This window comes from Cryptotermes secundus, unplaced genomic scaffold (assembly GCF_002891405.2).
Source record: "Cryptotermes secundus unplaced genomic scaffold, Csec_1.0 scaffold770, whole genome shotgun sequence".
Lineage (NCBI taxonomy): Eukaryota > Metazoa > Arthropoda > Insecta > Blattodea > Kalotermitidae > Cryptotermes > Cryptotermes secundus.
The window spans coordinates 251909-267184 of NW_019723912.1; the positions used below are offsets into that span (position 1 = coordinate 251909).

General features: G+C 39.1%; 2 protein-coding genes across 4 annotated transcripts; one reads left to right on the forward strand and one right to left on the reverse strand.

Annotated features, from left to right (window-relative positions):
* Nucleotides 1-769: 769 nt before the first annotated feature.
* LOC111862147 (26S proteasome non-ATPase regulatory subunit 11) lies at nt 770-2965 on the reverse strand. The gene has a single exon (XM_023847326.2). It carries the CDS (start codon nt 2906-2908, stop codon nt 1643-1645), a length of 1266 nt encoding a protein of 421 aa, XP_023703094.1. The 5' UTR covers nt 2909-2965; the 3' UTR covers nt 770-1642.
* Nucleotides 2966-3292: 327 nt separating this feature from the next.
* On the forward strand, nt 3293-14506 carry LOC111862132 (transformer-2 protein homolog alpha). 3 transcript variants are annotated; one of them, XM_023847292.2, is made up of 8 exons: nt 3293-3416; nt 3707-3858; nt 4104-4323; nt 4402-4530; nt 5130-5305; nt 7450-7497; nt 11348-11457; nt 11804-14506. In XM_023847292.2, the coding sequence occupies exons 1-8, from the start codon at nt 3402-3404 to the stop codon at nt 11812-11814; spliced, it is 861 nt and encodes a 286-aa protein (XP_023703060.1). In that variant the 5' UTR covers nt 3293-3401; the 3' UTR covers nt 11815-14506. The 3 variants fall into 3 exon arrangements, with proteins under 3 accessions (XP_023703060.1, XP_023703059.1, XP_023703061.1); XM_023847291.2 differs by having other exon boundaries at nt 12426-14506; XM_023847293.2 differs by lacking the exon at nt 7450-7497 and having other exon boundaries at nt 12426-14506.
* Nucleotides 14507-15276: the final 770 nt, after the last annotated feature.

Sequence of the window (15276 nt, forward strand, 5' to 3'; positions counted from 1 at the left end):
AAAAAGATGAAGCTGTCACATGAGGCAGGCAGGAATGCCTATTCATATTGTGAAATTCACATAAAGCAATATTTTTACTGAGATATATAAACACAGGGCAGAATCTTGAGAAGCTGACTGTCTTCAGCAGTCAAATTCTTTACTAATATGAAACTGGAAGGGTCCAGTATCATGTGCACAAAAGTACTCACTGCACCTTCCAGAGACTTCTGTTCTGCTTTTACCTAAAACCTTGTAAGCATTTCTCATTCCCCAGCTGCTCCATGCATATAACTTACCTTGATCTTGTCAGGTTTGGTTAAAAAAAATGAAACTTGTGTAATTTTCTGTCATCCTGTTCATTCCTCAACTTTGGGGCCCAGTATTAGTCAGCAAGTATCACACCAACATAAACCAAAAACGGTCTTCTAACTTTAGGTTTTCACATAGGAAAGAAGAAAATATTTTCAACTAAATTGCTCTTTGTGAATGTGACTTTATCACCATTGTTCTGCAATACTTTGAACACTGCTACATTTTAAGGAAATTGCCTTGAAGACTCGCAGGGGTTTACAGCAGCATGTTTTGTCCAATACGTTGACAGTATCAAGAAGAGGCTTCTTCTGTTGAACTCCTGGTCTTGATTTTCTTCGAGCTTTACAGCACATTATAAGCAATGGTGATGAAGCAGCCCCTTGATGCAGATCTAAATAACTGGAGACTTCAAGACATCTATATGTTCACTACTCTAATCTTCTGACAAAATTAAGAGCAGAAAGGACAACTCCACTTAATTCAATTTTCTCTTTATTGATGAACATTTTGATCCAAGAAGTACAAAGCAGAATTCTCTTTTTAATCCTGTTCATTATCAGAGTCTAAGGAAGTCATTTCTACATTTCGGACACTGGTTAAACAGGTTACAAATTTTAAATTAAAACCATTACGTACAATAACCGAGCGCACTGAGTGCATTTTTATTTGCAAACAAAAAGTATTAGTATTATTAGTTGCAATTTGATAGAGCTGAAGGTATACTGTTACATATATCTGAAGCTTACCTACACACAATGTGAATATCTGGGCAAGAGCGAATGATGTATAAACACAGCATCAGTACATAAATGTCAACAGTAAATGAGATTACCAAACTACAGCACAATGTTCAAGCTCCAGTATATGATAATTTGAAAATCCAAGGGCAGTAAAAATATATGTGGATTACTCCTTCATGGCATTAACAAACTTTAAAAAATATACAAGAAACAAAAACAAGATTCCAAATGTGTTGAAGAAAAACATCTGTATGTGAAGACTACTACAATTACATTGGAACCTAGGGACATTTTAACCTCTGCATTCAATATTAGTCACATCACATCAATGACCAATTTGGAAGAAAATAAATATAACATCCCAGTCTCCCACTAGATGGAGTATTAATACAAATCACATTTTCACTCTGCACAGGATTGGGAAAAGAAAGTATTACATCACACAGTAACTAGATGTTCAATAATTTAAACACTTCTGCATTATTTACTGAAGATGCAATGAAGTTGTTACATACATTTCAATTTCTCACTGCAACTGTTTCATGCACATATATGGTAATAACTGGATGTTGCACAATTTGTAGCGTCCAAGGTAGTAACACCGTTAATTATGAAAGTTTCTTTGCTTTCTGATACAATGTGTCTACAACTTTTCCCATGCTATGAATTGTCTCGAGAGCTGTCTCATATGTCTTGTCAACAGGCGTTTCCTCAAACACAATTAGAACGCCTTCACCCTGATCCAATATTCCATGAAATTTCTTATCCAGAATCATCTGTGACAGCTTCTTCTCAACCTGCTGAGTGGGCAATTTGATGGACTGAGAGATGTAATCAACCTGGACCCGTGAATATGGCTCAATGATGCGACAAAGATTCTGCTCCAGCATGTTGTCGTAAAGCGTTCCAAGATGTGCACGTACAATAACATCATCCTCTAACTCAACCTTATAGTCTTTCACTGCTTGTTGAAACTCTGCTAGAGACCTCTTGTGACTTGCTTGTGCTACAGACTTCATTGCTTCTATTTCTTTTCCAGCATACTTCAGAGCAAGCTTTCCACTGATAATCTGCTGTACATCTTCAGGGTTATTCAACATTATTTTGGACAACAGCATGTATTTCAGTGCTGTTAATGCCTTAAGACTCTCAACACTGTCATAACCTTCAAATGCCTCATAGAAGTAGGAATATGCAGTCTTAAAATCCCTTTCATCTGCTGCATGCAGGATACCAGATTGGAGGTCTAATGCTGCTTGTAGTTTTGGTGGGCAATAAATTGCATTGGCTGTTGTTCGTGCAGAAGTAAGGGCTGCTCTTGCCTTTGGGAGATTACTCAAGGCATGGTATGTTTTGCTTTCCAGCAGCTGAACTTCAACTAACAGATTCTTATCGTCTAATTTTTTCAGTTCCTTCAACAGTGTTGAACCAAGTGAAAGTGCTTCTGAAAACATCCCTGTGTCGAAATATAGCGCAATCAGACGAGCTTCGAGTGACTGTCTCAAGAAAGTTCTTCTTTCTTCTTTTGCCCATTCTATACATTCTTTGCATAACTGTACTTCTATGCCAATTCCTGCTTCAAGGTCTAGGAAAAAGTCGACAAGAGACCTCACCAACTTCGCTGCTTTTGCTTTACTTATGAGCGAAAGGAAGGGCCTTGTGGCCTTGATGAGATCCGCTAATTCTTTAGCTTTACCCTCCTTTTTATATAACTCACCAAGTTCCAGAATACGTTGTTCCTTCTGTCGGATATTATCTTCATCATTGTCTGCAATTTCTTGTTCCTGCTCTATTTTGTTTAAAAGATGAATTCCTTCGTCCATATTTGTTGTGGACACTGCCCGTAATCTTTCAAACATTACAGCACCCGCCATCTTTACTAGAAATCTAGATTCGCTCCGTCATCGACTCATGGCGGTACGTCACAGAACAGAAAAGTGAACGTCGTCCTACCAGTTGGCGCATTTCAATTTCTTCTTGTATAGTGTCAAATGTGAATCGAAATATCGTATACAATTCCGTTATATGCTAGATAATTTTTTAAAAATAATTGTAATAATGGGAATTGAATACAAATCATTTTAGTATTTATCACTTGGCTACAGAGATTGTTGAATTCTACTTCTATCGTTCCTTTATTGCTATTGGTTCAACCCTGCGCTCCAGCCAATAGATTGCCCAAAGCGCCAAAAGTTATCCAATAGGAATAGATTATGATGGGCAGAAGTACATCCGTCGGAAATCTACATCGCGTAGCAACCTTTGTCTAGCGAGTTCGCCGATAAGGAAGAAGCCATTTTAAGTTTAGGAAATTGGGTTATATGTACCGGGTAAAAGGCTTCGGTTTTTTGTTCTACCTTTCGAGGCATGAGTGACAGGGAGGTATGTATGTACTACAGAGCGATGTAGTGTTGCGTTTTAAATATTATGTTGCATTTAAAATTAAATATTAGCCTTAAACAAAATGAATAGGTGTATGCTTGGAAGAAGCCACGCTATGATGGCGGTTAGTCGGGAAGGCAAACTTATCGGTTGTTGGATTTTTATTGATTTTTCATTGTGCAGTTGTTGTGCTTGCTTAAAATGTTTGCATTTCTTATTTACATAGGATATAGTATGAAGTGAAAGATTCATTAAGAGTCCGGTTCAAGGTTTTTTTTTTCTATTTACAGCATAGCCCAAGTCATAGCGGTTCTAATCACAGCCCTCCGGCCAATGATAAGACTCCCTCTCCAGCAAGATCGAGGGAACACAGCCGAAGCAGATCACATTCAAATAGTCAACACAAGTCTCATCACAGAGGCAGATCTTACTCACGTTCCAGGTAACCGTTAAAAATATTAATATAACGTACATATGTTTTTACATTTTGAAACGCGTGAATAGTGTGGGTATTCTGTGCATTTTCCCAGAATTAAGTGAATGTTTTATGGGGTGCATCCATGTTTATCAACAGCTCTGCTAATTATGCATATTCCATCAAGTTTGTTTCATTGAAGTTATGTTGTTAGAATTGTGAATCGTATGTAGGCTAATCATACTTAATTCGATGGAATTTCCATGCTCCAGGAGTCATTCTCGTTCACGAAAGATGTCTTATCGTGGCCGCTACAGGTCACGGAGCCGTTCCCGGTCTCCAAAACGCTACAAATCCCGTTACTCCCATTCACGTTCCCGGTCCTACAGTCCCCGTGGGAAGTACTATGGATACAGTGATCGACGGAAGGAATTCTACCGGAGTCATTCCCGCAGTCCAATGTCTTCTAGACGTCGACACGTGGGCAGCAGAGTAAGTCTTTATTAATTTTGAAAATCAGCTTCATGGTAAGGTATATAACAAATTTCACTGATTTGTTTTTCATTTCAGGACAATCCCCAGCCGAGCCGTTGCCTGGGAATATTTGGACTGAGTATTTACACTACAGAACAGCAGTTGCATCATATTATGTCAAAATATGGGCCTGTTGAAAGAGTGCAGGTTGTTATTGATGCTAAGGTGAGTAATCTGCCTTACAGATTTAGCTCTCTCAGACACAGTTATATCACATCATGGTGATGGGAGTGAGCAGGGTGTTATGGCTTATAGAACTGAACACGTTATGAACATCACTGATAAATGTGAGAACAAAGGCAGCAGATACATAGGAAGTAAAACAATTTGCATTATTGAATGTGTTTTGATTCCTGTGAAGTGAAATTGTTGCATATGTGCATGGGAGGGTGCAGTATTGAGTGTGTGAGGTTGGGTCCCCAATTCTTAAAAATTCTGTACAGTGTGTCCAGTAAGCTCTGCCCTTCTCCCGCGTGCACACGTACACACACCGCTCTTCAGATGGTAGCTGCTTATGTGAATTTGAGAAATTTGAAGTCATATCCATTGTCTGATTCAGTGAGAGGGAAATTTATTCCTATTTTTATATTTGACTTACGTTCACATCAAGAAATAATCATTCACCTGCCTTGTATTGCCTGTTCCCCCTTCCAAAATTTTGCTTTGGGATTGTATTTTAGGAATATGGTCTGAAAATACTCCTCTGCCAAAGGGTTACCGCAGCAGTGGTGCTTGTAATAATGATAATATATCATTGTTTGCAGACTGGACGATCAAGGGGATTCTCTTTTGTGTACTTTGAGAGCTCGGAAGATGCGAAAGTAGCCAAAGAGCAATGTACGGGCATGGAGATTGATGGTCGAAGGATCCGTGTGGATTTCTCTATTACTCAGCGCGCTCATACTCCCACCCCTGGGATCTACATGGGGAAACCCACATAGTAAGTAACAGATTTTGAGACAGGCTTCATTCAGGTGGGGTGAGTCACCTTATTAGCCTTTTCAACTCTTTGTACTGCCACTGTTTTAGCAAGCACTGGAGAGCGTGAAGCTGTCTGCTGCTGAGCCAGAGTGGTTGGGGCTACCACCATGCTCAGCATAGGGGCATGTTAACATTGGCATTGAATGCTGCAGTTGTTTGGGGAAGGGGAGTTTTGAAACCATTTTATAAGAATTTGATTTGTTTCATTCTTGTCCATCACACTTAACATTTTATGAGACTTTGTTATTGAACCTTGTGGTTTAGATAGTGTATTATTGAAAATGGTCCTCTAACCCTTTATATGCAAAGTATTGAAGAGGCCTGCCAAGACTTGTACATTTTGGATTGTATTTTGAGCCTTTTGGAGTGTGCCTGTCAGGCCTTTGAGGTACATGGCAGTTTATTGCATCTGTCACATCCTTCCTTTTGGTGTTGAACCGCGTTTCACATCCGTACAGTACGTGTAGTACAGCCATTTCATTAGCTATAATTGAAATTTTGCTCCAGTTGAAAGTCCTGTGAGAACTGCCTCTGTGGTCTAGTGGTTAAGAGTTCCTGGCTACAGATCCAGAGGTCCGGGTTCGATTACCAGCACTATCAGATTTTTTCTGAGAAGTAATGGGGTCCACTCGGCCTCGTGATGATAATTGAGGAGCTATTTCAAGGAAATAGCGGCTCCGGTCTAGAAAACTGAAGTTAACAGCCATGGGATTTGTTGCGCTGACCACGCAACACCATCTGTCTGCTAAAGTTGGCACTAAATTCACTGACAAGGTTGATTGCTCAGTTGGTATGGTTCGCTTGCGGACTACAGACAGTGGAGTTTGTTGTGAGTGCCTTGGGTATAAGGGAGTGCAGTGCTTTTACAGGCAGAAACTCAGTTTTATTTAGCCCTAGAAAAGCAGTATGTGTCCGCATGCAGACGCCGTTTCAGATACATTTACGAGATGAAAGAGGTAATGTGTCAGACTCTTGTCCCACTTTTAAAACAATGTAATTAGATGCACAAAGTCATTGCTTCAATTCCAGTTGCTAGATTTCTTTATTGTCGCTTTTTCCCTCCTAAACTCACATTTCCAGTTGGAGTTATGGGACTGAAGAATTTGTTCTTATAGTCCAACGCGTCCATCTCATAGGCCTTTAAGGAAATTATACGCGAAAAGCATGTAAATTCACTTGGAATATAATATGATTATGTTCAGATTTTGAAGGGAAAATACATTTTAAAGTAGTCTGTACTTTCAGTGTATGTTGTTTTTACAACAAACGTGTCGTGTTATTTTTACCAATATTTTTGCTTAAAGCGAGGTACGGCGGTAGGAGGGGGTGGTAGATCACTGACAGTTTTGACACTAAAAAGTCGAACACAACCTGTTTGAAGTTGGACATTCCTGTTATAGTCCATTCATGTTTATAATTTTAGGCAGAATGAAATGAGCAGTAGTAAATAATACTTTGCATGTTTGACTTTGTTACTTTATGCTAATCCAGAATTACTATTGTGAAGTGGTTATACAAGGTTCATGTAGTTCCCCCTTTTTTCTTCACATGTTCCAAGTGGAGATGCTGGGTTATTGAATTGTTCTGTTGTTTCCTTGTTGAATAGGTTGCGTTTCATGCCATTCTAGGCTTGTGAACATAATTTTATTGCAGACTGCAAAATAAAACCTGACACGTTTTGTAAAATCTGTTCCTCTCTTTAAGTTCATAGCGATGGTTTGAAGTTTTGAAATTATATATATAGGTGGAAGCATTTAAAGAAGTGATCATCATTGGTGTTTTTTCCCAAAATGTAATTGTGAAGCAGACAGTGGGTTTTAAGCATTCTTTGCAGAGCAAAAAGGAATGTTGGGACCTTTTTTTTTGGGAGACTACACTGAAACTTATTGGGCAGTTCTGACTTTCAATTGTGTTTACCCACAGTAAAGTTCATTTTAGGCCATAAATATACTTTTTCATAAACTGTTGATCAAAGTTTACAAGTAAGCCACAAGTAAGCTTAGTAAACTGCCAAAAGAAACAGTCGGGAATTTTGTGTACGACATTTTGGAGTACACCCTTTCCTGTCTTGCTTTAAATGGTCAATGTTTATTGCTGTTTCAGTTTGACAGAAGACAGTGGCCAGTGGGGTGGGAGACAGAGGGGTGAAATGTGAGTGTTAACTTCAGATTATAGTGTATATGTGGGTTGTCATTCTTAAGGAAAATATGACTTCACACCTTAGAAAGTGGGCAGTTAAATACAGTGCAAAATACAGCCGAAAATTTGGTTTAGAGGAACTTGTTGGATGATAATGTGGCTCATTAGAATTGTGTGCCATGTGTTTCAAATGTGAGTGCATGTAATGACAAGCGGAAGTGTGCTGCACACACATGCAGACTTCATTCATCCTTCATATAGTTTTAGTTTAAATGTTGTCTTATTGTATGTAGATTGATTTTGGTACCAGTTATTTGTAAACTTTACAACAATTTCTGTAAAAGTAGCTAGCAAGAAGTTTGACACGTGTTCAGATCTGTATAGAGCACATTAATCTCATTTTGTTCCATTATTCAAAATTGTGCCAACACAGTCTTGTGATCATTGTTTGGGTTCGGTGAAGTCTTCTTGTGTAATCAGTAATTATTGTGGAGTTTGGATGTGACATTTCAGAGGGTGTCTGTGTCTTCCATCATCAGGGATTTGTATGATGAATATTGTTTATGCACATCACGGGCCAGACTGCATGTTGAATGGTGGCAAAGTCAGATTGTCATTGAAGTCCTATCCCAGTGTGGACCACTCATTCCATGTTGTCTGTTATCGATACATAATACTGTTTCATATATTTGTACAGCATAGACGGAATGCCATATCTCTGTTAAAAATGTCAGGGTGCAGCTTTATCTTAATGTTTTTGTTAGCTCAGCAATCCTTGTAGCCTGTCATGCTTGCCAGCACTGTGGACACTTGGAAGTTTATTCAGTGATGTGTCTCTCACATGTTCATCACGCCTCATTTCAGTGGCATAGCCCATCTGTCCAACACACCTTCCCCCCTGACACAGGATACAGTACACATCCGGGACCCTAAGGCTCTTGTCATCTTTCACGGGTCACAAGAAATGGGCGCTCTATATAGTTTCAGTGTCATCTCACTAGAGGCCTGCTGAACGCATCTTGTGGCCACATTGGTTGCCTTCTTCTGCTGTTAGAGTGACCAAGGGCCCAGAGGGCGTCCATTGCAGTGTAGCTTTTCTGCCCGAAAGCCCTTTTGAAAGGCAGAATGGCTATAGTGCCATGGAGAGCTACCAGACACTGAATCCTGGGCCCCAAGTCACTTCCACAGCAAGTGAAGCCGGTCAGTAGAAGATGACATTGACTGTAGGATCCCAGGCATGTCCTGTGTGAATGTGACAGTGTATATGTTAGACAGACTGTCAAGGTGAGATGTAAAGAACACATGCAGCAGGCGCATGTATGTCTTTGCGCCAACCAGAGTCGGTGGTTTGGCGGCTCAGCACCAGATAGCTTCAAGGACATTCGTTAGAGTAGTGGCAAGAACAAGAGGCTACATGGGCCGTTCATGTAGGGAGGCAGTTGAGATCTGGCTGCTTCGCAGTGATATCTTTAAGCTTCATATTGCCCAGCTGTCAACATTATATGTGAGAGAACTCAAAAAACATGGTAATGAAGAACCGCTGAGATAAACTTGATTCCTGATGATCACGTGGTCCACACTGCGACAGAACAATGCTCACCATCATTCCCAGTGTGGCCAGGCTGGGATGAGCTTTGTGTTTAAATATAAAAGATAAACCTGTCCCCATAACAGGCTCTGGAGGCCCCCGTAGGTTGTGAGACATCAAGGCTCCCACATTTTCTCTAGCTAGAGAGTTCACAGATGACAGAAAGATTGTCAGCCTTATGTGGCACCCACAACCCCCAGGAAAATTCCTCGTACTCATTTGTGTGAGAGACGGAGTCGACCCCAGGGCCATAGTGCAGCTGGAATGAAGGATTGGGTCAGTTGAGAAATGGCAGTGACCTTATCAGGAGTCGAACACACTACCTTCCAACGTGTAGCATAGTGCCTCAATCAGCTAGTCTACTGTCACATGACCTCATGCTATAGAATATCTTTGAAATGTCCAGTCCAACTCCACATTGATACAGATGACTGCTTGAGAAGGCAACTTCATTGTATGCTGTCGCTGTGAAAAGCTCTGAATCATTTCATAGTTTTCATAAGATTATGGGAAAGTTTTGAGTCCAGAATTGGCCTGTTTCAGCACAAGACTAAGTGGAGGTTCACTGTAAAGAGAGAATGGACATTTTAGGCTGCTTATAAATACATGCCATAAGTCAATTAGAACTTGGAATTGTGTATGTCATTCCATAAATGAAACTGAGACTGTGGTTATCTCATTGAGATCCACAGAACTGCTGGTGCTTATAGAAGATAATTATCGGTTCTTCAGTGGTAGCTATTTTAAGGGGATAAACGTTCTTATTTTATGGTGGTATGCATAGTTTTAATTGCATCATGGGAATATAACTTTTGTACTAATGTCGTAGTTGTTTCAGGTTGGGTTGTTACAATTATGTGACCACATTTGTGGGCAAATATCTGGCTTTTTCACTGAGTGGGAGAGTATGTGTTGTTCACTTTTGGTGTGTGTGAGAGAGAGAGAGAGATGTATTATTACTTTCTTCATTAAAAATTCAGTCAAGCAGAGGTTAAACTAACGACCTGTTTTTGCTGAGAATTAGGCATGCAGTAATTAACATTGAGGTGACATTTGTGTTCATTTTAGACTGAAATGGAGCAAGCATTCCAAGCATAAGGACATTTTGATGTGATCCTGTACATGATCAGAAAGTTTTGTGAATATAACGTTCTTAACAAAATTGGGGAATCCAGGGATCTGTCAGTATTGATTCCACTGAGAATCTCATTGCACTGAGTGCTATGGTTTATAATTGCAGTGTAGCATTAAGAACACATCTGCTGTGAAGTGGGTCACTGAAATTTTCAGTATGAAATTCTATACAAATGTCTACTGGGAGAATTTTATTTTAAAGTGATCCAATCTGGTCTCACCCACTGCTGAGTAGTACTTTCATCGATTGAAGCCTGCATTTCCACTCATGTGTGCAAGTTTATATGCGACAAGCATTTGCTAAATTGTCTACAAGAAGTTTATCCTGAATATTGATAATGCAGATTGTAACTTAAGTGATGCTTGTTAGGACTTGGCATAATGGTTTAAAGCTTTTTGCTACATGCAGAATGTTGAAGAAAACCTTATGGAAAACAAAAAAAAACTGAGGAAATAACTTTTGAACATGTGATAATTTAGAACTGCAGATTACAAGTACTGAGTTCTGTTTTCACCACACTTCTGGAATTCAAGTACATTTCTCTTCTGGCACATAACGGGAATATATAAGTGGTAGGAGTGTTTGAAGGATGCATTGCATCTGGTATATTACTGAGAAATCATGGACATTTTTGTGTTCCTTTCAAAGAATCATTCTAACTTTGCAGGAATGTTTAGTGTTCAGAAAATATTGCAGAAAGAACAAGTTTTACCATTGAAGCTCTTTTTGTGTGCATACATCATAATGAATGTGAGGCAGAAGTGAGTCAGTATGCAGGTCTTGCAGGGGCAGTTAGTGCAGGGGTGCTGAGTATATTGTGCTGCCTCATGGGAAGGGAGGGTCATGTGGATGTATTGTAGGGCTTTAGTTTTGTTTAAGTCAGTGCTGTCTTTCTTCTCGGAGCCTTTGCCTCCTCCTGTTCGGTGTTTGCTTTAAATGTTTTAAAATCTTTCCTTTTGCTTGGTATGCTTTCTGCCACAATTGGTAATTCCAGCTTCATTTTTAATGCTAGAAAATGTCATCTCCGAATGTTCCATGTAGCCCGATTCAGAAAACTGTAATTTCATGCTGATTATATAGATAGAAGTGTCCCACTTTTGTGTGCATTGTGGTATTACTTTGAACGTTTCTGTTTGCAGTGACTATTATGGCGGAGGTTATAGAGGTGGAGGCTACCGTGGCCGCTCACCGTCACCATATTATCGTAGGCGACGCTATGAGCGTTCTCGTTCTCGCTCATACTCTCCTCGTAAGTATATTTTTCAACCAAGAGGAGAATTTTCATAAGCCTCTTATATTTGGAGCTTTCATCATAGAAGCATTCTTTTAGATATACATTAATAGTAATCTGGGGGCTGGTACAATAGGCCAGAAGTGGCCGCAGTACAAGGTACTTAGTCCTGCCCCACTAGCAATAAAAAAAACATTAATAAATAAACATCATCTTAGTTACCATGCCAAGACCTAATTGTAGCATAGTGTTCAACATATTGAGAAGATCGTCATCTCGAGGAATCTCTTGGTGAAATATTGATGTGTTTACTTTTTTAAAGTGTGAATCATTACATTGTATTTGTGCCCTGTCCTTATTACAGGTCGATATTAAACTTCTAGAACCACGTTGGGGGCTTCGTTTTCACTTGATGTGGACTAACTTCCATTGCATATTCACGTTGTGTCCCCCCAAACGATGGCTGGCAGATAAACAGTAGTGACTGACAGTTTACCACTGTGCTGAATGGAAATGATTTTTTATTTTCATTGATATAAAATGTGTACTGGACAGCCAGTCATCAGTATGATTGTTGAGTTACAAGAATGATGTACCCCTCCCAAAACACGTGTTCTGTTTATTTTAAGGAGAGTAGTACTGATTTGGCTCTTGCCATAAGTAATTTAGGACAAAATTTAATAGTTTAGTTTTTGGATAGTTCACAGAATGTCATTCTCATTAGTCCGGATTTATTTTGTGCTGCACTGTTTTGTAATGTTTTATTGATTTTATATTTCATGTAATTTGCAGCAGATGTCAGACTTTGTGTTCTTAACCACATAGATCAATTGCTGTTTTTGTTTCATTCACATAATTTTTTATTGTCCAGTCACATTTAAATTTGATTTCTTCTAGCATTAGATCTAATGTTGTATCAGTAGAACAGATTAAATTCATTAGTGTTAATACATTCTAATATGTCTTGTTTGTTTCATTTTTGTAAGGTTATGATGAAGAAAGAGGTATTGGATGAAGTTTGAAGTAAAAGAAACAAAAATATGTAGCAAGTTATCTCTGGGGAAGAAACCGAACATGGAACATCCACGTTCAAGTCTTCTTGAAGCTCACATGAGAAAGAATATGATCTGATACTATACCAAACTCAAATAAAGAAATCTCGCCCAAGCCAAATTCGATCACAAGAAGTTGCTGGGGTCAGTTAGAGTCGGAAGAATTACGTTACCATTTTCAAGTTAGTCAAGATGCTAAAAGCGAAGCAACAAGCTTGGAAATCGCGGGAATAGAAAAGTTTAGAAGTGGATAAAGGAAGAAAGCAAAGTGTAAGTTACTGGGGTGGTTTGTTACCTGGAGATATTGGGGAGGGCACCACATTTCTACCTCCCAGTCGCTGTACCTCATAGCTGTTTCCAGTGCTCTAGGATGTAGAGCTCGGTAAAATATAAGAGGATTTAGTGTATATATGTGCCATTAAGTAACAGTTGGCAGCAATGTAAACGTAATTGAAGTAACTACAAGATCATAACAGTTGAAGTAGGATTGCCAATGCTGCAGCTCTGAGGTACCGATTTTAGGGTTGTATTCCATTCAGCAGAAAAGACGCAGTCTGTTACCAGTAGTACATAATCAGTTTGATGGTGGCAATAGAAAGATGCTATTGAGTATAATGAAGAATGGAATATGACTCTGATTTAGGATGGTCTATAAATGAAAGGTACTTATACTTATTTATTGCAAAGTTTAGTGGAATTTAGCGTTGTGCTTATTTCCAACAGTGTTCAGTTTGTTGTTGGAAATGGTTAATGGTATTCACCTGTTCAGTGGTGATCATATTCTTTATCACATTTAAGTACAAGTTACGCTTTAATACCATTTTCTTTTTCCTGTACAGCTGGAAGTTTTATTTGAGCCGCATTCACATGAATAAATCAAAACATATGTTTACCCTCTTCCCTGTGTAAATCTGAACATGCAGCAATCCCTTGCCAACTATAATATTCGGTTTTTGTGTGTATGTGCAAGTGTCTGTCAGTGGCTGCTAGATTGCCATGACCAATTGAATGCAGTCTACACCCTGATACCTTGTTTCTGTAATATTCATTTTAATATTATCCATTTTATGCCTAGGTTTCCTAGGTACACTTTCACTTCAGCTTTTCCAAAAAGTTTATATGCATTTTTGGGGGGGTTTGGTGACTTAGTATCAGGTCAAGTTCTTGAACTCTGGCTCTCCGGCTTGCAACCCCCCCACCCCCACTCTCATAGAACGTAGCTCCCACAGTTGGCAAGGGATTTTAATGTAGTAAGTGTGGCATGTTAAACAGGCCGAAAATTACTTCTGCCATAGTTAATAGTTATAAGGATGTTAAATTACAGGTAGGTCAGTTCTGTTCCTAATAATTATGTCTATTGAAACTAATACAGCATCTTTAAAAAAATTGATATTTTATTCCTTTTGCAGTGTGATTTAACTTGTTTCCTACCCATTTATGTCACGAATTTCTTATAGTGTTAAACTTGCTGTACAGTTTATTTCCTCAAGATTCAGCACAACAAGTTTGCCAAATGTAGTTCTTTGTTGCATGGACTTTCAGTAATTATGCCTGCACTGTGCTGCTTAGTAGAGTCTGTATGGAACTGTGTGTGACGTGGAAGTAGGGCATGCCATAGTTTGGGCACACTATCAGTGTCTAGCGACCAGAGGGGGCTGGTTTCACTCCCATGCCAAATGGGATTTGTGGTGTGCAGAGCAGAGGCCAGGTTCTCTCAAAGTATTGCCAGTTCTCATTCTGCAACCCTATTTATTAATCCTATTAGGTGCGGTGTTTTTAAGTAAGATTCTAAAACCACGTTTGATAAATATGCATTGAAGAAATTATGTCTTGTGGTTTAAGTGGAAGGGGAATTTGTAAGAATGGCTGCATAGACAATTCCAATATTATGAATGTAAGTTTTGTACACACGAATGGCTGCATCAGGTCCAATTGAAATTAACAGAAGTATACTCTATCTGTGATTGCATGCATGTAGACATTTTTTAGTGTAACAAGAATCCATGTTGAACAAGGGTTTATTGTATTTGTTTTCAGTTATAAAATTAAAATTTTTTCTGGGATGACCTTACTTGTGAAAGTGGTTTTGCCCTATGTCAATAGGCAGTCTCTATCAGGATAATGCTGATTTCCTGTGTTTCTCTAATTGTCACTGAGTTATGGGACTTAGTGTCCCGCAGTAGCATGAACTGTACAGTTTGGGGGTTGGAGAAGTAAGGAAAGAGGCACCACTAGTGTGTAATAATCGTATGGAACGTAGAAGTGGCGTTAAGGGTTTTGACAGACTTATAGAATGTATGGTTGTGATAGCAGGAAGACTGTTCATCACTGAAAAGAAATTGTTTTATACATATATTTTTGATGTTTTGAGTGGTGGGAGCCGTGCAAAAGCCGTATTAATGAAATTGAGGGATTTCTTAAACCTAGGACACGGGTAGGCGATACATATATGTGGGCCCAACCGTAACACGTAGCTAAGAAGTTACGTATATTATGAAAGGGAAAAAAGTATTCAGTGCGTGCATGCAATATGCGGAATGCGACTGCAGAGAATGGTGGGGCTCCACGAAAGTACATTAAGTCGAAGGAGTTTTAGGTTATAGACCCATATTGAGACGTAAATTGGGTGGGAGATGCCAATAGTAATTAAGACAAAGTTTTGTAGTCTAGCGGTACAGTTTTTAGTGCAGGTGGCTTAGTTTTCGGTTTCCGAATGGTTGGCACCATTGTGAGCTTTGAAGTTTTCATATTGGTACGACTGATACTTTATTTAGTACATGATTTG